The 23,723-nt window shown below is 34.4% G+C and overlaps 2 protein-coding genes and 2 long non-coding RNA genes across 8 annotated transcripts; 1 reads left to right on the top strand and 3 right to left on the bottom strand.

The window, feature by feature from the left end:
* Positions 1 to 1,442: 1,442 nt before the first annotated feature.
* On the bottom strand, positions 1,443 to 3,781 carry LOC140013909 (uncharacterized). The gene is made up of 2 exons (XR_011820758.1): positions 3,364 to 3,781; positions 1,443 to 2,675 (listed from the first exon to the last, which is right to left on the bottom strand). It is a non-coding gene; the product is annotated as an uncharacterized lncRNA (long non-coding RNA).
* Positions 3,782 to 8,664: 4,883 nt separating this feature from the next.
* On the bottom strand, positions 8,665 to 10,627 carry LOC140013852 (uncharacterized). The gene is made up of 2 exons (XR_011820681.1): positions 10,361 to 10,627; positions 8,665 to 9,462 (listed from the first exon to the last, which is right to left on the bottom strand). It is a non-coding gene; the product is annotated as an uncharacterized lncRNA (long non-coding RNA).
* A 2,674-nt stretch (positions 10,628 to 13,301) lies between these two features.
* LOC113705245 (uncharacterized) lies at positions 13,302 to 18,682 on the top strand. Of its 4 annotated transcripts, none has more exons than XM_072063363.1 (3): positions 13,302 to 13,430; positions 13,643 to 17,048; positions 17,251 to 17,558. In XM_072063363.1, the coding sequence occupies exon 2, from the start codon at positions 13,767 to 13,769 to the stop codon at positions 16,971 to 16,973; it is 3,207 nt and encodes a 1,068-aa protein (XP_071919464.1). In that variant the 5' UTR covers positions 13,302 to 13,430; positions 13,643 to 13,766; the 3' UTR covers positions 16,974 to 17,048; positions 17,251 to 17,558. The 4 variants fall into 4 exon arrangements, with proteins under 4 accessions (XP_071919464.1, XP_071919465.1, XP_071919463.1 ...); XM_072063364.1 differs by having other exon boundaries at positions 13,319 to 13,430; positions 13,652 to 17,048; XM_072063362.1 differs by adding an exon at positions 18,201 to 18,682 and having other exon boundaries at positions 13,336 to 17,048; positions 17,251 to 17,427.
* A 1,549-nt stretch (positions 18,683 to 20,231) lies between these two features.
* Positions 20,232 to 23,377, bottom strand: LOC113722503 (uncharacterized). Of its 2 annotated transcripts, none has more exons than XM_072063731.1 (3): positions 23,182 to 23,377; positions 22,320 to 22,436; positions 20,232 to 21,203 (listed from the first exon to the last, which is right to left on the bottom strand). In XM_072063731.1, the coding sequence occupies exons 1-3, from the start codon at positions 23,255 to 23,257 to the stop codon at positions 20,479 to 20,481; spliced, it is 918 nt and encodes a 305-aa protein (XP_071919832.1). In that variant the 5' UTR covers positions 23,258 to 23,377; the 3' UTR covers positions 20,232 to 20,478. The 2 variants fall into 2 exon arrangements, with proteins under 2 accessions (XP_071919832.1, XP_071919833.1); XM_072063732.1 differs by having other exon boundaries at positions 20,232 to 21,192; positions 23,182 to 23,339.
* Between the last annotated feature and the right edge of the window lie 346 nt (positions 23,378 to 23,723).

Below are 23,723 nucleotides of genomic sequence, written 5' to 3'. Positions count from 1 at the left end.
CGTATGAAGTGCTCCTTTGAGGGAAGAGAGTAATACCATTAAATATAAATGAAAGCTCTAAGGTAATGTCGCTTCCCATCCCAAATGCAAAGCACAATACGAATAAGTAAATAATCAAAAGTAAATAGATAAATCATTCATCAATACACGAAAAACGATGAACGAATACGAGTGTGAAATGCAAAACATCCTAAAAAAGAAAAAATATAACCTAAAACATCCAAATATGATAAATAAAAGGGTTAAAAAGAGAAAAGACACTAAATCAAGTGTTTGGATTCCCTATCGTTCCCAATGGAGTCGCCAAGTTGTCGCGCCCCATTTTTCGCGATGGAAAAAAGGATTTATAAAAGATGTGATTTTATTTAAAATAAGTGAAAAGAATATGTGAAAGGAACCTGAAATGGGACTTTAAAAAATGTGACAGTTTGAATCCAAAAATTTAGTCAAAAGGGATTTAAGAAAAATAGGAGTCACCACTTAATATTGAATTTGGGTGTACCAAGTGACCCCAAAAATATTTTTTGACAAAAATAAAATAAAATAAAATCCTTTTCGACAACTCCAGGTCTTTGAAAAATAAGAGAAAATGGGTTCGCGAGTCACAGTTGAAAAAAGAGAAGGCAAATGTTCGATTAACTCAAACCTAAGGCACCCTTTCAATCTAGTGTAAGTTAGTGGCGAGATTTAGTCAAAATTTTGCTAATCTAACCCTTAATTTTATCATGTTTGGATGTTTCCTACATGGATGCAAATCTAAATTTATAAAAACGTCGAGAGGGACAAAATATCCATTCAAGAATTTAATTGATACCAATCGCATTAATTGCGAAGGTCAAAATAATTTCTCAAAGGGGTCACGAGTGTGTGAATGATGAAATTAAAAGAAAAGAAAGTTAAATTATATATATATGTGTAAGTGACCAAAGCATAGGAATGTAACATAATGGGTACGGGAAATAATAACTCGTGACATAATTTTCTTATACAGGGATCGATAGAGTATTTAAACTAAAGAGTTATAATCCCATATGCATATTCAAAGAATAATTCTCCTAATATGAACAAGCAAATGAACTAACTTATTCTACAATTTCATAAATGAGATGTAATTCTAAATGATATGATTAACACAGATAGAGGATAAGGGATAATATAATAGGGAATATCATGTAAATGAGAAAAGATCCTAAAAATGAAAATATGTATGAAAATGTAATGAATATCACACAAAGATGAATCTAACGCATGAACAATCTAACGGTCTAGCGTTGGACTAGCTCATTTCTAAAAGTCCTTACTAGCATTGGACTAGCAAGTAAATAGAGGGAGAAGCCACAACTAACGTTGGACTAGTGTGGTGATGTCATGCATTAATAATACATAATAAAACAAATAAGACATAAATTAGAATAAATAAACATATAAGAGCACATAACACGTAACACGTAAACATAATATATAGATGCAAAAATCCTAAGAAAAGCGGATAAAACATATAACGCATAAGCCCCATAAACACACAACCTACCTATTACATCGGAGAGTTTAACTATAATCTAAATGGGGAAAGTATGAAATAAATCTACATATCCTATCTATTACATTGGTCTATCTAATTACAATTTTTGTAAAAAAAAATATTACATATCTATTACATCTTGAGGTATTTAAACACCTCTCAAATAATTAAAAAATTAACTAAACAAACATAAGAGAATTGGAATAAACATTTGAATCAAATAAATAACAAAACATATAAAAATTATATAGACACATAAGAGCACGTATGAGCACATAAGAGCACGTAATTGACATTTAAATGATAATAGGGGTATCTCCCTTTTGAAATGGTGACTAAATGGAAGTCAAATTACCCTATTTATACTCAAAATAAAAAAAGAATCATGACACCAATTTAATTGAAAATAATAATAATGATAAAAATACTGAACTCATATTAATATGTCAAATATAAAGAAACTTAAGGGCATCTAAAAATTACAAGTTAAATATATTCAAAAGTAACACAATGAGCTATTAAAGAAAAAAAAATCATAATCAAAAGAGTCAAAATTCACTAGGGACTAAATTGCAAAAAATGGAAAAATTTTTGAGGCTAAAAATACAATTTTTCCAAAGTTTAAGGGTTAAAATTAAATAAAAGATAAAGTTCAGGTGCCAAAGTGCACTTAATATAAGGGCCTAAGTGAAAGAAATTTAAAATATTCTAGGCCACAGTAAAATTACTCCAAAAATCAGAGGCTAAAGTGAAAATTTTGGTTTTTGATTTGGACAAGAAAAAAAGGCCATCGGGCCTTTCTTTTATTTTTGCTTGGGCCGGATACTACCTAAGCCCAGCCGAAACCCAAAAAAAAAAAAGCGATCCAACCCATCCTTTTATCACTCAAGCCTGACCAAAAAAGCATGGACTCTGACCTCCTAACCCAAATCGAAACCCAAAAGAAACAAACCAAAACCATTCCCAAAACCCAACCAAAAATAACCATAAGCTTACCAGAAAAAAAACATTTAGCCCAATCCTTTTTCTTTTCTCTTCTTTTTCTTTTCTTTCCTTTCTTTTCTTTTCGTTCTTCTTTCTCCCCCTTCCGTATCTTCTTCTTCTTGCCTGGCAACATGAAGCTCCTCGCAACTGGTGGCCTCCGGCGGTGCCGCTGTCGGACCGGTGGCAAATTTCTCAGTCACCAAATTTTCTCAAAATACATCTCCTCACTCGGTTTTTCGCGAGATTCTATTTTTGGCCTTAGTTTTTACAAAAAATGAACCGAAAGTGGCGAAAATAGCAAAAGGCAGCCCAATTTTTATTTTTTTCAAATTACCATATCTTTCACAAAAAAAAACATAAAAATTATACTACAAAACTCCTTATAATTTCTATATTACAACTATGACTATGATCTTATTTTGACAAAAACACAACAACAAAAGTCTAAATTAAGGTAAAACAGCCCCTAATTTTGAAAAAATTCATTCCTTGCTTTTAGGTCAAAACTTAAATTTTGGACAATCAAACATCTTTTCCAGGCCCTGTACTAGCTACGGGTCATCCATTTTAACAAAACTATGCATAAAAATTCACTAATTTTGATTATTTTTCATTTTGGCATTTTTTCAAACAGTTAATATGCATGTACAAAAACCATTTTCTTTTCCTTAATCTAGCTCAAGTCATTTCCCAACAACATAATGATAACAAAACCAACAAGAGAAAGAAACAAACTAACGTCTAGACATGCTTATAGTACGGGACATAAAGAACTTGAGTCATCAAGGAAAATTTCAGCACCAACTTTGAATTTAAGGCAAGGAACAGCAAAGGAAAAGCAAAAATGAAAACCTTACCTTGTCTTGCAGTGGAGAAATTACACAGCGGTAGCGGCAATGGCGATTTTTGATGATGATAACCTCCCCTACTTGTTTTCTTAGCCTTTTCTTTCTGTTTTCTTTTCTTTTCTCCTTGTATCCGAGAAAGAGGAATTGGGTGTGTGAAATTGGAAGGGGAGAGCCGAGAGTGATTTGGGGTTTTTTCTTAGTTATCTGATGGTGTGTTTGTCTCTTGTGTGTGTTTTAGAGAGAAGATGTTGTGAGTTGAGAGCAAGAAAACCAAATGGCCGAGAGAATCTTCTGGAGTGGAGTCCTCTTTTCCTAGTTTTCTGATGGTGTGTTTTCTATTGGGAGAAATAAGAAAAAGCCCAAATAGTCAATTGAGGGAAGAGTTGGAGTGTTAGGTTGGTCCAAATGATAGTTTTTTTGCCAAAGACAAGAAAGAACCATGGGATAAAAATGATGAAATTTTCAACTGAAAAGAAAGGTCAAAAAAATTGAGTGTAGGAATGGGTTAATAGTGATTTTTGTAGGGAAGATGATTAAAATGTGTAAGTTTAGTCATGATTTGATTTTGATTTTTTGCTTTTGATTTTGATTGATTTTTTTCATAATTTTCTTTTCTTAAAATAAACCTACAAAAAATGAGTAAAAATATACATTAAAATAAAAGAAAATAAATGACTCATCACATAAAAATTTGACAAAAATTTGTGTCTACAACTTGCCCCTCTTTGTTTAGAGTTTCGAAGAAATTCAAAACAAAGACGTAGACACCAAAATGCTCACCTGCTTCTTCTAACTGCGCCTGAGCTAAAACAACAAGCCAACATTTGGCTATAATTATTGGGCAAAAATGTTGCAAAAAATGTGACCGGACTCGTATAGAGTTGCCTATGTATCCCATCATGAGAATCAGGTTAAACGTAGTTCGAATACATGAGAATCAGGTCAAACGTAGTTCGAATACAAGTGAACCACAATAAAACAAGGACATTGACCATGTGTGATCTTTGCAAAGTCGAAAAAGTCTGAACTCTCAAAACTTCTAAACATGAAATACAAAATGAATGATAAAGCACAATTATTAATCAAAATAATCAAGAAAAGTGGGTTGTCATGATTTAGAAAAAGATGTGCGGAGAGACGCGGTTACACTCCAAGAAGGGAGGCAGAAGGGTGCGCGGTGGACGCTGAGACTCGCTAACAGAAATTTAAATTTGATTGTTAGGAAATAACAAATTGGTGGGATAAGACCCGAGCCCAATGCAAATAAAAACGATCGGTGGAATAAAATTCAAACTCGCCGTGGTTAGTGGGGTACAATCTAATTCCAACAAAATAAACGGTCAGTGGGATAAAATCCGAACCTGTCAAGGTTGGTGGGATACAACGCGAGCCCAATAAAATAAAACGATCAGTGGGATAAAATCCAAACTTACCAAAGTTGGTGGGATACAACACGAGTCCAATAAAATAAAACGGTCAGTGGAATAAAACTCGAGCCTGTCGAGATTGGTGGGATACAACCCGATCCTAATTAAATGCAAATTGGTGGGATAAAACTCGAGCCTGCCGTGATTGGTGGGATACAATTCGAGCCCAATAAAATAAAACGGTCAGTGAGATAAAACCTGAATCTGCCGAGATTGGTAGAATACAACCCGAACCCAATAAAATAAAACGGTCAGTGGAATAAAACTCGAACCTGCCGAGATTTGTGGGATATAACCCGATCCCAATAAAACAAAACGGTCAGTGAAATAGAATCCGATCCTGTCGAGATTGGTGGGATACAACTCGATCCCAATTAAATGCAAATTAGTGGGATAAAACGCGAGACCAATAAAATAAAACGGTTAGTGGGATAAAACCCGAGTCTATCGAGATTTGTGAGATACAACCCGATCCCAATAAAATAAAACGATTAGTGGGATAAAATTCGAGTCTGTCGAGATTGGTGGGATACAACCCGAATCCAATAAAATGGTAAGTGAGATAAAGCCGAACTTGTCGAGATTGGTGGGATACAACCCGATCCCAATTAAATGCAAATTGATGGGATAAAACCTGAGCCTAATTAAATACAAATTGGTGGGATAAAATCCAAACCCAATTAAATAGCGGAAGAAATGAAAATACAAGTTCTATGCTATCGAACTGAAAGATCAGAATGCATGTTGCTCAAAAGGTAATAAACCAAGAAAGACTTACTTGGTGGACTTACAACTCTTTTGATTTTTTGAACTTTAAAAGAAATGGAATAACGATTTTTCTTTTCTCTCTAAGGAAATGTACAGCGAAACTTGGAGCTCAATCCTTCTACCGTTAGTCCTAGTATGAATCATGCTTAACTAAATCAGTATTGTGTCACATAATTTTTCCTACAAAAAAGAATAAAGGAAAAGAAACAACTGTGATAGAAACACTGCCACCACTATGTGAACCCTTTGCCTTGAGAGTCGTGTAAACATGAGTTTCAATATCAACAAATCGCTCCCTTAGATTTGGTCCACAATTCCTTCAGAATCTTTGTAACTTTCTAATATCAATTATCCATGCTTTATTATCATAGGACCTTCAATTTTCTAACTCCTTTGGGATAAATTATAGAGGATTATCTTTTGAATATGACCTAATAAATGAGAAATATAAACAATTGAAAAAATGTAGTATTCATCATGCAATAATACTGATATAAAATAAACAATGATACAGAATAAATGAATAAAAATAGTAAATAAAATAGTAAAATAAAATTGTTGAATTTATGAACGTGGATCCAAAGATCAAAAGTTGGAGACATATTTAGAGGACGGTCTTTGATGAAGAAAAATGCTCCATCTGACCCCTTCGACGTCATCCATTTTGGAATTCATTGTCGGCAAAAGAACAACAATATGAAAGAAACCCAAATCAACATAGTCACCAGCTTTCAAACCTCAGCATTTTCTTCTTTGTTGTTGATTCTCTTGTATTTCAAAACCCTACCTTAGCGCCTTTTCAGCTTTTCGCTAAGGTTTTACTCCACCCATTTTTCTCTCTTCTTCTTCTTCTTCTTTTTTTCCTTTTTTTTGTGCTTCTTTTTTCCTTTTTTTATTTTTTATAAGGTGTCCTTTCAGGTTTTTACTTCAAGACATAGACAAGACAATTTAAACCCCAACTGTATCAATCCAGTCATATTTTGAGAATTTGTGGCATCAGTAAGACAATCATCTCTGACATATTTTAGAAAAGTTGTATTTATATCATTTGTCATTTGATTAAGAAAAATTTTCCCCAAAATATCGCAAAAGATGAAAGTCGGCAACTTTGGTATCTTGTAATTAGGATCGGATGGGGTAAGAAGAAGAGGTTAAGGCTTGAAAGTGGATCATATGATGGGTTTGCAATCATTTGAAATAGCATTCTTTAGAAAAACTTGCTCTGGTTTAGGGTTGGAAAGAGATAAAATTTTGCCCCAATTTAATTCTAATCGAACTTCTCTATTTTCTTTTCTTTTTCTTTTTCCTTTTTTTTCTTTTTTTGTCTTCTTTCTTTTTTTTTCTTTTCTCTTTTTCACAAAAAGATAAAATTGCCCCAATATAGGGTTAGTGATCTTAAGGGACTACCATGCAAAAAAGGAAGGTGGTTCTGAAAAGTCAAGAAGGAAAAATTAAGAATAGGATGTCGAAATGGAAAATGAGAGAAAGTATGCTTTAAATCCGTCTCTTACAGTAATTTTAAAGAAAATTTTTTATAATCAAATGAAAAAAGTTTTGCACATGTCTGTATTGATTGGTTGGGGAAAAAGTTGTCCATCAATTTCCATAAGGATAAGCGCTTCTTCGGATAGCACTTTCTTAACAATGAATGGTCCTTGTCAATTGGGAGCAAACTTTCCTTTAGCCTCCTCTTGCATTGGAAGAATCCGTTTTAAGACCTTATCTCAGACTTCAAACAAACGAGGCTTAACTTTTTTGTTGTAAGCACGAGCCATTCTTTTCTGATAACATTGTCTATGACAAACGACATTCAACCTCTTTTCATCAATTAGAGACAACTGCTCATAGCGTTCCTGATCCATTCAGTTTTTTCTATCTGAGCTTCCATTAAAATGCGTAAGGAAGGAATTTCAACTTCTGCAGGCAATACTGTTTCCATTCCATACATAAGAGAGTAAGGAGTTGCTTCGGTTGAAATCCTAATAGTAGTTCTGTACGCCATCAATGCGTAAGACAGCTTCTCATGCCAATCCCGATGTATTTCAGTCATCTTACGAATGATCTTCTTCAAATTCTTATTTAGCAAAAGATAAAGTGATTGAAGAAGCATACTCATTATAAAGATAATGAAAAGCCACTTTTATTTCAATAATGTACTTAGGACCTGCTTCATTACCATAAATAATTGGAAAGGTATAGTCAATGAGTGCCATTTTATATATTGGATCTAAAATAGCAGATTAATTTTTTATACACTGACAGTGTATATACTTTCACCATTACATGCATAATACATAATTTGAATTTAAATTTAAAATTCAAAATTTTCATGTGTCGTATATCCAACCGTAATAGTATATACACCGTCAGTGCATATAAAATTTACTCCTAAAATAACACCTAAAGAAAGCAGAATATTACTTTCACCCAATATTTGTCCAATTTTAAAGCCATACTTGCAACCATGGCTCTAATGTGGTTAGAAGGATTCGCAAATTTTTTTATTTAGAAACTCCTTAATTCCATAAAGTTTTGGCAAGAAAATATTAACATTTGGATATTCCTATCTAGAAATCATTTTAGTTATTTCATGAAAAACACCCAAAAATTGACACGCTTTTTTAACTTTCATCCAATCATATTAACTAAAAATATAATGAAAGTCAAGATCAATATTTGTATATCTCCAAAACACATTTTTAAATTCTATAGCCGAAACCAATATCAAACATGTCTCATTCCAATGTATAGGACAAATCTAGAATCAACTTTCTTGGAAACAAAAAATAAAAACTTCCTCGGAGACAAATGAAGCTATTTTTTTATCTTGCTGAATTCATTGAGGCGAGACTTTAAATGTTTAGGTACTTAATCCCCTCCCTAACAATATCAATCGATTTTCCTATTTGACTAAGGTCATCTCGTACCAAAAGATTAAGTATATATGCACAGCAACGAACATAAAAGGATTTTTTCCCAATATTTAATTGTTTTCTTAACAAAAAGTCATCTTTTAACCTCCCAACACACACATCATTATACAAAGCATTATCCACAGTAATAATACAAATTTGTTCTCAATGCCCTATTCAATAAAATATTAGTTAAGAGGATCAGCGATAATAACTCCTGTATATGGGGGAAATTCAGTACATGCTTTTACCGCACCCAATTCGAATCAATAAAGTATCTATTTACAATCATATATTGAATTTTCTAGTTTGATTTCCATAAATTTGTTGTGATACTAACTTTATTGATCCCCTTTAGTAATGACATCAACTTCGTCTTCTCCAATTCATAAGTAGAAATGGAGCCTTTCTTCACAGTCTATCTACTAATTTTTATATAATATGGAGAAGCAACTTTCATGAACTTGTTAAAAATTTCATGATCCAACATTGCAAAGGGACATTCATATGCCAAAATCATATGGGATGCAAGTTCCCATACTTTAGCATAATCATATCTGAAGTTTATTATTGAAATCATGCCATCCAATGGTGTTTCTGCTGTGAAAAATAGAACTTGTTATTGAATCCTCTTTTTCCCCTCATCTTCTAGCTTCTTTTGTAGACAGTTCTTTAAATGCCTACTGCAAGTAGTTGTGGTATCACTAGCATTCATCTCCCATATCTCTTTGCAATGCTTACATATTATTTTAATTGATCGATCAGTTTAAGTTTCTCAATCCATGTCATCCCATACTTTAGTTTTCAATGCCCTAGTTTTCTTTTGAAATGGTTTAGTCATTTTTCCCTTTATTTTCAACAAGTATTTCAATTTCAACATCATCATGCATCTCATCATCTTTCTCATCACCAATGACAAGCATCACATCTTCATTACTAGGATCCATAATAGGACTTGTGGAAGCACCTTGATTTGAATTATAAGGGGAACTTGACATACCCTACTTGCAATAGGAAAAGAAATAATTAGAAAAATCAAACTACTGATCAATGGAAAATTAAAGAAACTATATTAGTATAATTAAACAAAATATGTACTATTTACTAATGAATTAACAAAGACGCTATTAACTGATAAACAATAATGAATTTGACATTTTCTAACACAACACAAAAATATAAAATATTAATCGCTCCAGAAACTAAAGTTTCAATTTAAAGGTAAAAATATATAATTGAGCTCTCATTCTAAAGTTTAAGAAAATACAAATAGAAATATCCAATTACTTGTATTTTTAACAAAAAACCAACTGAGATAAAAAATCAAAAGACATTTGAGCAGAAAATAACATAAATAGTCAACAAGTGGGATGTGGTTAGATCTTTCTCTGATAAACAAGACTTTACTAGATTTTCACTGTCAAAATCACTAAACTTTATATTTAGATCCTTACCTATTATGATTTCCCAAAATTGATTAGATTTTCACTGTCAAACCTTACTAGACTTTGCATTTAGGTTCGTCTTCAATGAAGTGACAAATTAATGACATAATTTTATAAGCAACTTGACTTGCATGTCTATCTAACTCGACATTTTAAAATTTTTGAAAATTCTAACAAAATAGGCAACAAGAAGAAAATCATAATGGGCAAAAGAATTTACAAGATTTTTCTATGGTTCTTAAGCTCAACAAAGAGAATAATTTAGTTGTTACTAGCATTGTAGAGGATCCAAAATTCAATTCTCGAAGTCAAAAGACATTTGGGAAGAAAATAAGATAAATAGTCAGTAACTAGTTTAGAAAGTAACCCTAAAATTGTTAAAATTGAAAAATCTAAAATTCAATAAATTAGAGTTAAACAACATCAAAGTTTTAAGCAAATAAAATTAGCATACCTTAGAGAGATAATGCTAGGCACCTCGGACCCTCGGTGATGACACCTGTAGTAGTAAGGATCGTGGCCATTTGTAGAAGCCTAAAAGGAGAAGGTTTGGTGGTGTGAAATTGAAAGAGAAATTTGGGAAGGTTTGGTGGTGATGAACTTGATGATGGCTAACGGACGAGTGGTAGTGGTGGCAAGCGACGCCGGCAATTAGGAAGAAGTGAAGATCAAAAACTTTCAACTTTATGACGTTGGACTATTCGAGCTAACAAAGGCTAAAGGAAAGTGGAACAACTGGAATAGGATAGGAATTAGAATAAAAATTGTAACAATACTAACCCTAAATTTTGTGAAATGACCATTAAGCCCATGTTGACGAACGATTGTTTAAACTCGCGACCACGCTCGTGTTTATTTGATTACTTATCGAGTCAAAATATTTGTTCAAACTCGGTTCATATATAATTTTGAGCGAACCCTTATTGAACACGAACGAGCCTAAGCGAGCTGAGCTAACGAATAGCTCGATTCGTTTAACTACTCTAATGAGAACATATCTTTCAATTGCAATGACCACACTAGTATGAGACAAAATTATAGTAATACATGTGAGGGACCACAAAAACACCGTTACTACTTAGTTAACATATAGTACTCAGTAAAAATAAGCTTAAAGCACACTAACAAACAATGACCCATGTTCAACACAATATAATCTTGTAAAGAATCTTATAAACAACCCAATTATTGCATGAAAACAATAAAAAACAAAAAATGGTCACAATCAGCACGACATACCAACATAAGGACCACATGCAATTATATTCTACAACAACCATAGAAATACGTATTCTAAAACCCAAACTACAAGTACGAACAAGCAGATCCACATAAAATGGTAAAAAGTTGATTAAAGAAAGAAAAAAGTAAGGCTTTGCATAATACCTAATTTGCTGAATTTCTATAAAGATTCCACCTTGATTTAGATTCTTCAAAGCGTCATTTTCTCACTTTTGGTGTGCCTTTATAGTGATTCCTCTTTGCTTTCTTCGTCAATTGCAAGAAAAAAGAAAATTTTTTTGCATACTCAAGAATGGAGGTTATGAAGAACTAGTCCCCTCTTTTCTTTTGCCCTAATTCTAAACAAATATCCTTTTTCATCTTCCTACTCCACATGTCACAATGGGTCCCCACCAAAAGGGTGTTTTTGTTCATTCAATTATTACTTGAGGATGCAGTTGTCATTTCAGTGGTAATGTATCAATGGAGTTAGAGTGCAAAGTGCCTATAAACATATTTTGAAGTGTATTGTGCAACAGCTATAAAAGTTCATAGGGGTTTTCCACATTTATCCCTTTCTCTTGCTTTTGGAATAGACCCAAATGTCAAGGTCAGTAGATGTCATTCCTACATCCATTCGACCTATATGGGGAGAAAAGCTAATTCTCCATAGAAGATATAATCATATAATGGCTATCACTGTAGAATATATAACCTTATATGTAGATAATTCTCCATAGAAGATATAACCACAAAAGCCAATCCTCCATAGAAGATATCTATGACTAACATTGTAGTACTTTTTGTGATATGATATACATGAGATAAAAAGACCGGTTAGGGATATAAAAAGGTGTTTAAAAAATATGTTTATCATGTAAGTGAAATTTTTTTTGCAAATAAGATGACATCCAAACAAACCAAGTATTTGTCTTCACTTTTATACTAATCGAGAAAAAAAAAGGACAAACTTTACTTTGCATCCTTGAACTTGTATCACTTTCTCACCTTACACCCTAAACTTCAATTTTAAAAACCTTTGCGCTCTAAATTCTCAATTTTGGACATCTTACATCTTGAACTCTCAAGTTTGTCCTATTTAAAACCAGTCAATAGCAATTTTTGCAAAATTAATCACATAGAGGATCCAATAAGTCAATAATAATGTCCTGAAAGTAATCAAAAGGTGCTAAGATATGATAGCCCAAATAAAATAATATATTATCATTAATTTGCACCACCCTTCATCTCGTTAATTTTGCTAATAATATTAGTAATTGAGACCATATGAATAAATGATAATATGCTAAAAACAGTTCAAAAGAGTTAAAAGATCGTAGTTGGAACAAAATGATAGATTATTATTAAATTTCATTGCCCTTTATCACGTTAATTTTGCGAATATTATCATTGATTGAATTTAAATGGGATAAATTTAAGAATTTAGGGTGTAAAATATCTAAAATTAAAGTTTATGATGCAAAGTGAGAAAGTGATACAAATTCAAGAGTGCAAACTAGAGTTAATCCAATAAAGGAAAAAACAAAGATTTTAAAGCTACTTCATATTTTGTTTTGTATTGAATAACCAAAAACATTAAATTGAAAATAGGTTTGATTGTGTTTTACTCCCTTGAACCAGCCTTCTTAGTTGGGGTAGAAATGAGTTAAGTGTTTCGAATGAAAGAAATGTAAGTGAGAGGCTAGGTTCGAACATTTTCACTTATACTAAAATAAATAAATAAATAAATAGAACCTTCTTAGTTTCACTTTACTCACTCAACCATATTAATAGAAACTTTTAATCTCCTTTAAAGATCACATCAACATTTACAAATAAAAAAGATGACATGCATTTGTTTTGGACACAAATGGCCTTTATAGAATTTCGCATTTGATATCTTATCTTATTTTATTTCTAGTCACTCGCCCTATCATTTTGATTATTTCTAACTTTTAACGATATGAATATTTTTAGAATTGTTGCATTTTCATTTTGAAAAATATTATTTGCACACCTATTTTTGTTAATTATACTTTCATTATTATTTTAATCGTATAGTTTTCATTTATTAGATTATATGATAAAATAAATAGTGAGAGTGCAAATAACAAAAAAAAAAGGGGGATGGCAACATTTTATTTTATTTTTTACAATTTATGTACTATTTTAGAGGATATTATACTTGACAATGACAATTAACGTCCACTTATTAAATTTTACAGCTAGAAAACTTCCATTCTTCAAAGATATTTCCTCTTCGGAGTCCTTCATAGTTTCCAGACACACATTCAAGGACATCGGTAAGCAGATAATTCCCTGTTTCCCATCTTTAAAATTTCTACTACTTATCAGCTCTCTCTTAGGCAATTCAACAAACATATAGTAGTCATGCAAGTTAATAAATTTTTGCTATGATTTCCCCTGCATTTCACCACTCTTATGTTTCTTGAATTTCGTCTCATAATTCCTGTATGGCTGTGATTATAGTCTGCTCCTCAACAATTTGTTGTAGTAATTTCAGTTGCAGAGGTGCAGCTGAGGCTATACCAACTGTCAGCAAACCATACGGTTTAAGTTACAATGTGCCTTTAGGAGGGACAAAGATTGGAACTTCGAGGCTTTTCCCATGTGGGTCTATGAGGCTTTTCCCATGTGGGTCTATGTTGAGGTGGAAGAAAATCATGAAAAAGCAAGTGGGTTTTTCTGGGTTTGGAATAAAAAGTTCATATGATGTTGTGGTTGTCAATGGAAAACTCAAAAAGAGTATGTCTCCTGAGGAACTTTTGGGGGTTTTGAAGTCAAAATCTGACCCAAATCAAGCCTTTTCTTTCTTCAAATCCGTTGCTGAATTGCCTACTGTAGTTCACAATACAGAGACATGTAATTACATGCTTGAGCTTTTGAGGGTTCATAAAAGGATAAATGACATGGCTGTGGTGTTTGATTTGATGCAAAAGCGGATAATATATAGGAGTTTGAATACCTACTTGACTATATTTAGAAGTCTTAACATAATTGGAGGGATTCGGGAAGTGGTGGTAGCTATTGAGAGGATGCGAAAAGCAGGGTTTGTGTTGAATGCCTACTCGTATAATGGATTGATACATTTGGTTCTTAAAGAAGGGTTTTGGAGGGAAGCTTTATGGGTATATAGAAGGATGGTCTCAGAAGGGCTCAAGCCTAGTCTTAAAACCTACTCTGCACTGATGGTGGCATGTGGGAAGCGAAGGGATACACAAACAGTCATGAGGTTGTTGGAGGAGATGGAGAGCTTAAAATTGAGACCCAATGTTTATACTTTCACCATTTGTATTAGGGCACTGGGAAGGGCGGGTAAGATCAATGAGGCATATGGTATTCTTACAAAAATGGATAAGGAGGGTTGTATGCCTGATGTAGTCACTTACACGGTTCTTATTGATGCTCTTTGTGATGCTGGAAAGCTTGACATTGCAAAAGAAGTTTTTGCAAAGATGAAATGTGGAAGGCAAAAACCTGATCGTGTAACTTACATCACATTGCTGGAAAAATTTGCTGATCATGCAGACCTGGAATCTGTTAGGGAATATCTGTGCAAAATGGAAGCTGATGGTTATAAAGGGGATGTTGTTACTTTCACGATACTTATTGATGCCTTGTGCAAAGTGGGAAATGTTGATGAAGCATTTGCCACTTTGGAAACCATGAAGGAGAAAGGACTAGCCCCTAATCTACACACTTACAATACCTTGATTGGTGGCCTTCTGAAAGAAAATAGGTCTGATCAGGCATTTGAGCTATTTGGTAGCTTGGAATCATTAGGCGTGCAACATACTGCATTCACATATATCCTGTTCATTGACTACTATGCAAAATTAGGTCAAACTGACAAGGCTCTTGAAACTTTTGAGAAGATGAAAGCTCATGGAATTGCTCCAAATGTTGTCGCTTTCAATGCATCTCTGTATGGCCTAGCAGAATTGGGTCGGCTTAAGGAGGCAAAAGATACTTTTAATGGAATGAAAAGGAGTGGACTTGTACCTGATTCCATCACATATAACATGATGATAAAGTGTTTTGCCAATGCAGGAAAAGTTGATGAGGCTGTTCAGTTTCTGAATGAGATGATTGAGACTGGCTGTGATCCAGATGTTATCATTGTCAATTCTTTAATTGACATGCTTTACAAGGCTGATCGTCCAGATGAGGCGTGGGCAATGTTCCGCAGAATGAAGGATATGCGGCTTGTTCCTTCAGTTGTTACGTACAACACTTTGTTGGCTGGACTGAGAAAGGAGGGCAAGTATATAGCAGCTTTTCAGTTATTCGACAGCATGAGTGCACGTGGCTGTCCTCCCAATACAATAACATTCAATACTGTTTTGGATTGTCATTGCAAGAATAATGAGGTTGACTCAGCTGTGAAGATAGTTTATCAAATGACAGAAGTTAAATGCTATCCTGATGTTTTTACGTACAACACAATCATTTCTGGGTTAATTAAAGAAAACAGGTTGAGGGAAGCTTTCTGGTTCTACCATCAAATGAGAAAAGTGTTGTACCCTGACTGTGTAACTTTGTGCACTCTCCTCCCTGGTATCATGAAAGAGGGTTTGATTGATGATGCTTTTCACATTGTCAAGGATTTTGCTCACCAAGTTGAAAGTACATTAGACAGATCTTTCTGGGAAAATCTAATGGAAGGAACTATTTGTGAAGCTGAATTGCATTACTGCATTTCATTTATGGAAAAGTTACTTTCTGATTGTCTGTGCAAAAATGAATCGATCATGGTACCTATTATTAAATTTCAGTGCAAGCAAAAGAAAGTCCTTGATGCTCATAAATTGTTTTTGAAAGTCAGAAGGTCATTTGGGATATTACCGACACTAGAAATACATTGTGTCCTAATTGATGGCCTTCTTGAATTTCATCATAAAGAATTGGCTTGGGAACTTTTCTTGGACATGAAAAAGGCTGGTTGTGCTCCTGATGTTTCCATATACAATTTGTTGCTTGATTATCTTGCGAAGTCAGGAATGATTGATGAACTTTTTGAATTGTATGAAGAGATGCGTCATAGAGGATGTACGCCTGATACTGTAACGCACAACATACTCATCTCTGGTCTTGTTAAGGCTGGTGATGTGTACAAGGCCATAGATTTATACTATGATATGGTAAGTGGAGGCTTTTCTCCCACTCCCTGCACCTATGGTCCTCTTCTAGATGGTCTTCTCAAACTTGAAGATTTGGATGGAGCAAAGAAATTGCTTGAGGAAATGATTGATTATGGATGTCTACCTAACTCTGCTATATACAACATCCTTATCAATGGATTTGGTAAGGCAGGGGATGTGGAAAATGCAATTTCATATTTCAATAGAATGCTTAGGGAGGGAATAAGACCTGACTTGAAATCTTACACCATTCTAGTTGATTGTCTTTGCATAGCTGGAAAGGTGGAAGATGCAACTTACTATTTTGAGGAGTTAAAGTCATCTGGCCTTGATCCCGATTTGGTTTCTTATAACCTTATGATTAACGGACTTGGAAGATGGGGAAAAATTCATGAAGCTTTGGCTCTTTTTAGTGAGATGCGCAGCAGAGGAATTTCTCCTAACCTATATACCTACAATTCTCTAATTCTCAATCTTGGAGTTCTGGGGATGTTGGAGGAAGCAGGAAAGATGTTTGAAGAACTAAAGGTAGCAGGTCTTGAACCGAATGTTTTCACTTATAATGCTCTCATTAGAGGGTATAGCATCTCTGGGAACCCTGATGGAGCATATGAAGTCTTTGAGAAGATGATGGTTGGGGGATGTAGCCCTAACAGTGGGACATTTGCTCAGCTGCCTAACTAAGTCCAGATTACATGCTTATAGGCGATGCTAATGTAGCTTACTTTTCATCTCCATCCCTGGGGACACAGCTGCAAGGTATTGCAGCTCCTCTGAGTCTTTTTACATCGTGGCAACCTTTGATCAGTACACCAACAAGGAAACAATTAAAAGGACATTACTTCTTGAGTTCTGATTGAATGTATAGATATGTGTATTCTACTTATGCGATGTAGTCAGCTAGTTTGACTTCATCTCATTTAAAGTTTGTTTTATCTGTATACTTGTGTTATCGATGCAGGATTTGAAGAGTATACTTGTACAGCTTCATCCTGATACAGGATTTGAAGAGTATACTTGTACAGGATTTGAAGAGTAATTACTGGTTGCAAGGGTGTTATGATTTCATGCTGTTGCAGTCAAATCATACAGCTTCATTCTGACTCTATTTGTTGATTCAGCTACAATGCCTTGAAAGGTTCTACTGCACAGTCATAACTATAAAGTTGATGTACATTTTGATGGTTTCTGTCCATTATGAATATCTGATCCTGTAAAATATACACCTTAATTCTCTGATGTAATATGCAAAATCTGTTTTCTTGTCTATACTACAATTCATGGCTCAGGTACTGTCAGTCTGCATTTTCAGTCTTATTTCTAGTAGAAGTACTGGGCTCTGGTTCTCTGTGTCATAATCTTCATAGCCTGAAGATATTTGTCCCAGTGAAGTGTGTCCTTGGGCTTTGGTTGAATAGTGATATAGATCTACACTCATATTAGTCACTGGAAAATGATAGTTATGATTTTAAAAATTATAGTTTTGTTGCTCGGACTTACAATCGCTTAAGAAGGTTTTCTCTGCTTTAAATTTCTTTTGTTGCCGAAAATTTTTTGTCAAAATAATTAAAAAATTTTTCCTAAACTTTTGTTGCCTGAAATAATTAAGCAATTCATCAAAACAAGAACCCATGTGGATCTGAACAAGACTTGCAGACCAATAACCTAAATCCAGCGGTTCTTGAAAGAAAAAGAAAATAAAATGCACGTATATGCTGCTGTCAAGAGTCCTATGCCAATCTCTGGTTCCATTAGAATAGGACAGATATTTAGATGTACTTTGTTTGTGCAAAGGAAAAGAATAGTTTGACTTTTGTTCTATTCTGCCAATACTTCGAGCATGACATGATATTATTGTATTTATCTGTTGCTTTCATGGTACAGCCATTAGCTTGATAGGACAAAATGCAGGTACAATTTTATCTCTGGCTGAAAATATGAAGATAGTAAAATCATGTTCAAGTAGCCTAAATCACATGCTCCAGTCGGTGTATAATCAGAAAGGAAAATGCACAGTTTTTCACGACCCAAATCTGTAATTGCGATTCAGCAAGATGAAGTGAAGAAACCAGAACAAAAATTGAGCTTCTAAGCTCAGTTTCTATACTTATAATAGACGTGGACTCTATTGGCTTGCTGAAGTGGTAGGAGGGCAACAAAAAATGGTCACTCGTTCACCCTTCTATATGAGTATATTAAACACATATTGTTTATTCTATTCTCTATATTGGGACCCTTTTTCTCAGTGTTGGAACTTCAAATCCATATTTATGTGTCAGCATAGAAGGGGCAGGGAGGGAAATAACACATTCAGAATGATTTCCATTTTCTGTTGTATTATCCTGTCTTCCTGGAATCTATGAAGCATCTTAACGTCAATATTTGTTGGCTAATTTCATCTGCACATGTAATTGAGCTTTTTATTCAGTTCTCTGCTACTGCTGTACTTATAGTCTCTTATTGTTAGTCAATTTCGTTCATGCCATTTACAAGTAACATACAAAAGTTGACCTTCGGGTTTGTTTGGATTGTAAGTTATTTGGGATTATTTGGAATATTTTTACTGTAGCACTTTTTGTGATGTGATGTATGTGAGATAAAAAGGTAATTGGGAAGGTAAAAAGGTGTATTGGAAATTGTAATGATGATGTAAGCAAATAAAACTGGGTAAATAATGCTCAATCCAAACAAAGCTCCAGTCCTTGAAAGACTTGGTAGTACTGGCTCAGATTTCTTTTTCTTCAGTACTTTTTAGCAGGATACCTGTCGCATGTATCGAGTTCTGACAAAGCTGTGGGAGACTACTGATGTCAAAGATTTCCTCACAGCTCTGACTTGTTAGTTGCGGTTGTGTCTTTTTTCCTTTCTGCTTCTTCCATGACCAAAGGAAAGCTTGTAAAGGTTGCCGAGAGAGTATCCTTACCTCTCTCGACTTCACACATCTGTAGTCTGGACTTGCTTTCCAGATTACCAACCTACTTTACCCGTCATATATGGAAACCAACAATTGCTTTCTAAGTTGAGAGATGCTTGATCACTTGGGAAGGAGCTCAAAAAGCCATATGAAAGAGAGAGAGAAAGGGCGGATCTTGTTATCATTTCTGTGACTTGTAGCAACTTTTTGCTCTGTTAAGGTTAGTGATGCCCTTTTCATGTAGGACTGCATCTTCTTTGGACGAATCCATATTCAAAACTTCAAGTCCTCGTAATGAAGAACATAATATTGCATGTAATTTGAACTTGGATTTCCTGAATGAAGAATGAAAAGCAAAAGAGAGGGTGGAGGGGAAATGATTTCGTTTACATTGTTTTATTCTAAAACATAAGTGCAAGTTTCAGTCATTTCAAGTTGAGGTAAAATCCAAGATAACCAAAAGATGATTGATGTCAGGATTTATTCGTTAACTTTTTCATTTTGCTTAGGATACGTACTCCCTGAAACTTATTTTAGCTTATGATGCATAATCCCTGAAAACCAACATAAGAAAATTTTTTACTTCAGATCCCATGTTCATTTCCAACCAGAAATCTGTAGGATTCATAATTTCAAACAAGTATTTATTCTGCTCGAAGGACTGCATGGTGACTAACTTTTGCCTTCAAAAAAGAACATGGAAATATTCAAAAAGTTAATTCTGGTAAGGAGAAAAGGGTTGAGGAGAACTACGTATTATCATTGTAATTTGCTTTTATTCTTTTGGTGTGGGAGGGGGGGGGGGGGGGGGGGGAGGGTTTCCCATCTTTCCTTCCAAAAAATGGCAGTGACTTTCCGAGATGTTAATAAGAAGTTCAAAAATTAAAACCTGCAAAAGATCCCCCTCCTAGCAGCTATCTTTTGATTCTCCACATAATTCTCCACATATATCGAATTAAATCTTACATCTGCCAGGAGGAAAGAGACACACACACACAGCGCCAATTGAATCAATACACTTGAAAGCATTACAATGTAGCTCGCATAAGCTTTTTCATCTCATTAAGAAGTATACCATCTGAAAAATATTTAGGTAAAAATTACTACATACTATTGCTGGTCAAGCTGAATTCTGTAAGGTCATGTATTGCTACAAGAAACAGATCTAGAGCCATGAGCTAGAAGCGATGGCAGTGCCTAAACTGCGATGACTTTCAGTCCCATTGATGTGTGGATGTGTATATCCAAGCCAAGCAAAATATTCCCGTAACATTGTTAGTATTCATTAAAATGAATGCCACCAAGTTTCCACACAATATATGTCGTTGCAAACATCACCGTGCTGATGAACACAAATGAAAAGACAATTAGAAACAAATCAAATCCCCCAGGAAACTCAAACGTCCATCCTGGTTTTGGCATCCCTCTTTTGCTGTCATCAAATAAATTTGCAGGGGCTTCAGGAAGGCCAGATCTTTTTCCTTTGTCACTTTCTTTAAGAGCATCAAGCAGTTTGCTTCCTAGCTCTGGCTTGGATGCCTTGGACTCTGTATAACGCCTAAGGACCCGAGCTGCCCTAAGTCTCTCTCTTGCGGTTAATGGAGATCGTTTGATGGCTGGCGTTTGATTAGATGAAGGTGATTCTTCTTTAGAGTTTATGGAAGCTAGCGACCCATTATTAACATCAGAGAGCTTGGGTACTGAACCTCCTTCAGCTTTAGATTGAATTTCATCACCCCCTTCCAAAGAATCCGCGAGTGGGAGATCTGTGGCAGAGGATTGTTCATCTGAATCTGATGTATTAGCAATATTAAACTCATTTTTACCATTGTCTGTCATGACACGATCACCATTTGCAACTGAAAGAAAGAACCTTCGTTCCAATTTCGTCATTAGACTTGGTAGCCCGCCTATTCTAGAGGTAGATGTCAAACAAGAAGACCTCATCATTGATGTCCTAAACTTCCTCGAGGCACTCGGACAGTTTGCCTGCAACTTGTCTATGTTAAGAGCCAACATGCAACAATGTCCCAGAAAGGACTTAATGAGAAAACAAGCAAATTAATCAGACGAGATCATGAACCAGCACAAAGAATGATGAACAGATAATCATTTTTAACTTTCAAGAGCAGTGGAGAATCTCCAGAAATATCCCTGGATATCATCAAATCCTTCAAATTGTAGATTGTTAAGCCACATAACAACAGTAGCTCTATCTTCGATTTCTAATGCATCAAATTTACAACTACTTATTCAGATAAGGCATACTACAAAAATGTCTTAATTCTTTCCCTGGAACATGCAACAAAAACGTAGCATGCCCAAATTTCATAGACAGGCAAACTTTCTACTGCAGAGTTAACCCCTCAAAATGGGTCAGCTAGAACAAAGTTAGATTAAGATAGAACCAATTTAAGAAATTCATACCTGAGGCTTCTTTCATTAGACAGGATCAATTTCACATACCTAAGAATCAACTTACTGAGAATTCAAGTCTTTATGTTAATTAAGCCAGATGGCAAATTAATATTACCTTCAAACACAAATTTTCCAAGAAGCAATTAAAGTACAAAGAAGCACTTGGACGAGATAATGGCCTATAATTGGCAATGATTGTCAAACAAGCGCTTCAGTCAAGAGTTGAACTTGTCTTCAATAACCTTATACATGTTCAAATATATCTCAAACACTGTACTTAGCAAATGAAAATCAAGATGAAACTCTGCAGCAATAGATCTAAGAGGTCCACCGATTGCCTACAATATGCAATCCCAAAAAAAAAAAAAAAAGCATCACAAATTGAAACCAATGCTATCAAAAAGAACACTAATCAACAACCAAAGGAGTGACCTAAGCAAACCATCTAGGAAACAAACAATAAAGTACAGTATTTGATATATCAAGTAACAGATCACCGAACACTTGTTAAGGTTACAGAGGTCTCAAGTAAAATTGGGACAATAAAGTAGATGCTTCACCTAAACTTCAAAAAGAAACTCAAAACAACAGTCATGCAACCAATAAAGATCCACCTGAAATATAGTGAAACATATGTACATAAACTATTAAGGACATATTCTGGCACCCCGATTGTGTGTATTTGAAATAGAGCTGACCTGCAAATTGAATAATTCGGTGCTCAAGTTCTGAGCATTTGATAGAATGTGAATCACTTGAAGCCCCATACCTCAGATGAACCTTGCCAAACATACAAGATATGAACAGCAGCAATCCTGTACATGGACAAAGGATGAATAAGTAGAAGTGAAGACATGGTTCCACCAATGTCACAAATCTGAAACTTTAGGAGGCCATAAGTACAAAACAAACAAAAATCCTTCAATAAACTGTTCCCAAAAAAGTGGAATCTATTAAATGAAAAGTTGAAACACTGTTCCAACTCCATAAACAAAGTAAGTGACCATAGTGGGAAGGAGATGGAGCTTTAAACCAAACAAACAAGAAAACTTCAATAGACAGACAAAATCACTTAAGCAGGCTAGTTTGTTTGCAAGAAGAAACAAGAATGAATAAAGGTTGATATCAATACCATTTCCAGTTCACTCAAGGGAAAAACTGAATCCTCCACCTTTTTTTTGGTCAGAAACATGCTAAATGATTAGCTATACATTATTAGGTAATACTACTTTTAAAAGTTAAAAAAAAGATAGAGGTCAAAACATCCCATCTCTCCATCAGTCATCAGCACCGACTTGATAGATATATATGAACACTACATTAGAACTGAACCCAAAATCCCATTTTTCCTATCAAGTATCAAGAATTCATCTGCCAAGTAAATGACAAAAGTAAAAAAATAAATTCAAAATCTTCATAGCATATAGAAACTTAGCAAAGACACAACATTGACACACTATAAATCATCTGGCCAAGAATCTCGCAAAAGAGAAGTTTAAAAAAAAAAAAAAAAAAAAAAAAAAAAAGCTACAGGAAAAAAAATGACAAGAAAAAACTAACCAAGAAATGCAAGTTTGAGAGGGGGTGGCAGCACCAGGGGAAGCTGGAAGTTGCTCCCTGGAACTGGCTGGTGCATGAAAGACTCTTCCCCCTTCCCTCCCTCTGAGCCCTTGGCGGGAGCGTGTTAGGGGCTATAATAGATAAGTGGGGCTGGACAACCACAGTTTAGTGGTCAGAAATTAGCCTTTCTCGAATAGGGGGAGGAACAATCACAGTAGGCAAAATGAGTGTATTCATTGCTCGCTTTTTTAAGTACTTATTTCCCTTTCCACGTTCAAATCAATGCAAAATTACCCCTTACATTCTTTAAAATGTAACAATTTAAATTACCTATTTTGTGCTTTAAAATTTCGAAAATTTTTTCTTTCTTTTATATTTGAAACGATGTATCATCACTTCTGATATCTTGAAAATGTACAAGTTTCATTCTAAAGTAATTGTAATAAAATTTTGGGTTAATTATAGTTAATCCCCTTTAAGGTATACTCTATTTCTTACTTTACTCCTTAATCTTTAATTTTTGTCACATAACCCCCTGTAGA

Source organism: Coffea arabica, chromosome 8c, assembly GCF_036785885.1.
Source record: "Coffea arabica cultivar ET-39 chromosome 8c, Coffea Arabica ET-39 HiFi, whole genome shotgun sequence".
In the NCBI taxonomy this organism is placed as follows: domain Eukaryota; kingdom Viridiplantae; phylum Streptophyta; class Magnoliopsida; order Gentianales; family Rubiaceae; genus Coffea; species Coffea arabica.
This window is presented reverse-complemented; position numbering and strand designations above follow the sequence as displayed.

What these genes read in the sequence shown, in the direction of transcription:
- LOC113705245 (XM_072063362.1), top strand. Translation starts at nt 13,602, where the DNA reads ATGGCTGTGATTATAGTCTGCTCCTCAACAATTTGTTGTAGTAATTTC.
- LOC113722503 (XM_072063731.1), bottom strand. Translation starts at nt 23,257, where the DNA reads ATGCACCAGCCAGTTCCAGGGAGCAACTTCCAGCTTCCCCTGGTGCTG. An exon ending in TCTCAAACTTGCATTTCTTG is followed by an intron (nt 22,437 to 23,181) that starts GTTAGTTTTTTC and finishes GTCCATGTACAG; the next exon opens with GATTGCTGCTGTTCATATCT. An exon ending in CCGAATTATTCAATTTGCAG is followed by an intron (nt 21,204 to 22,319) that starts GTCAGCTCTATT and finishes CTCTTAACATAG; the next exon opens with ACAAGTTGCAGGCAAACTGT.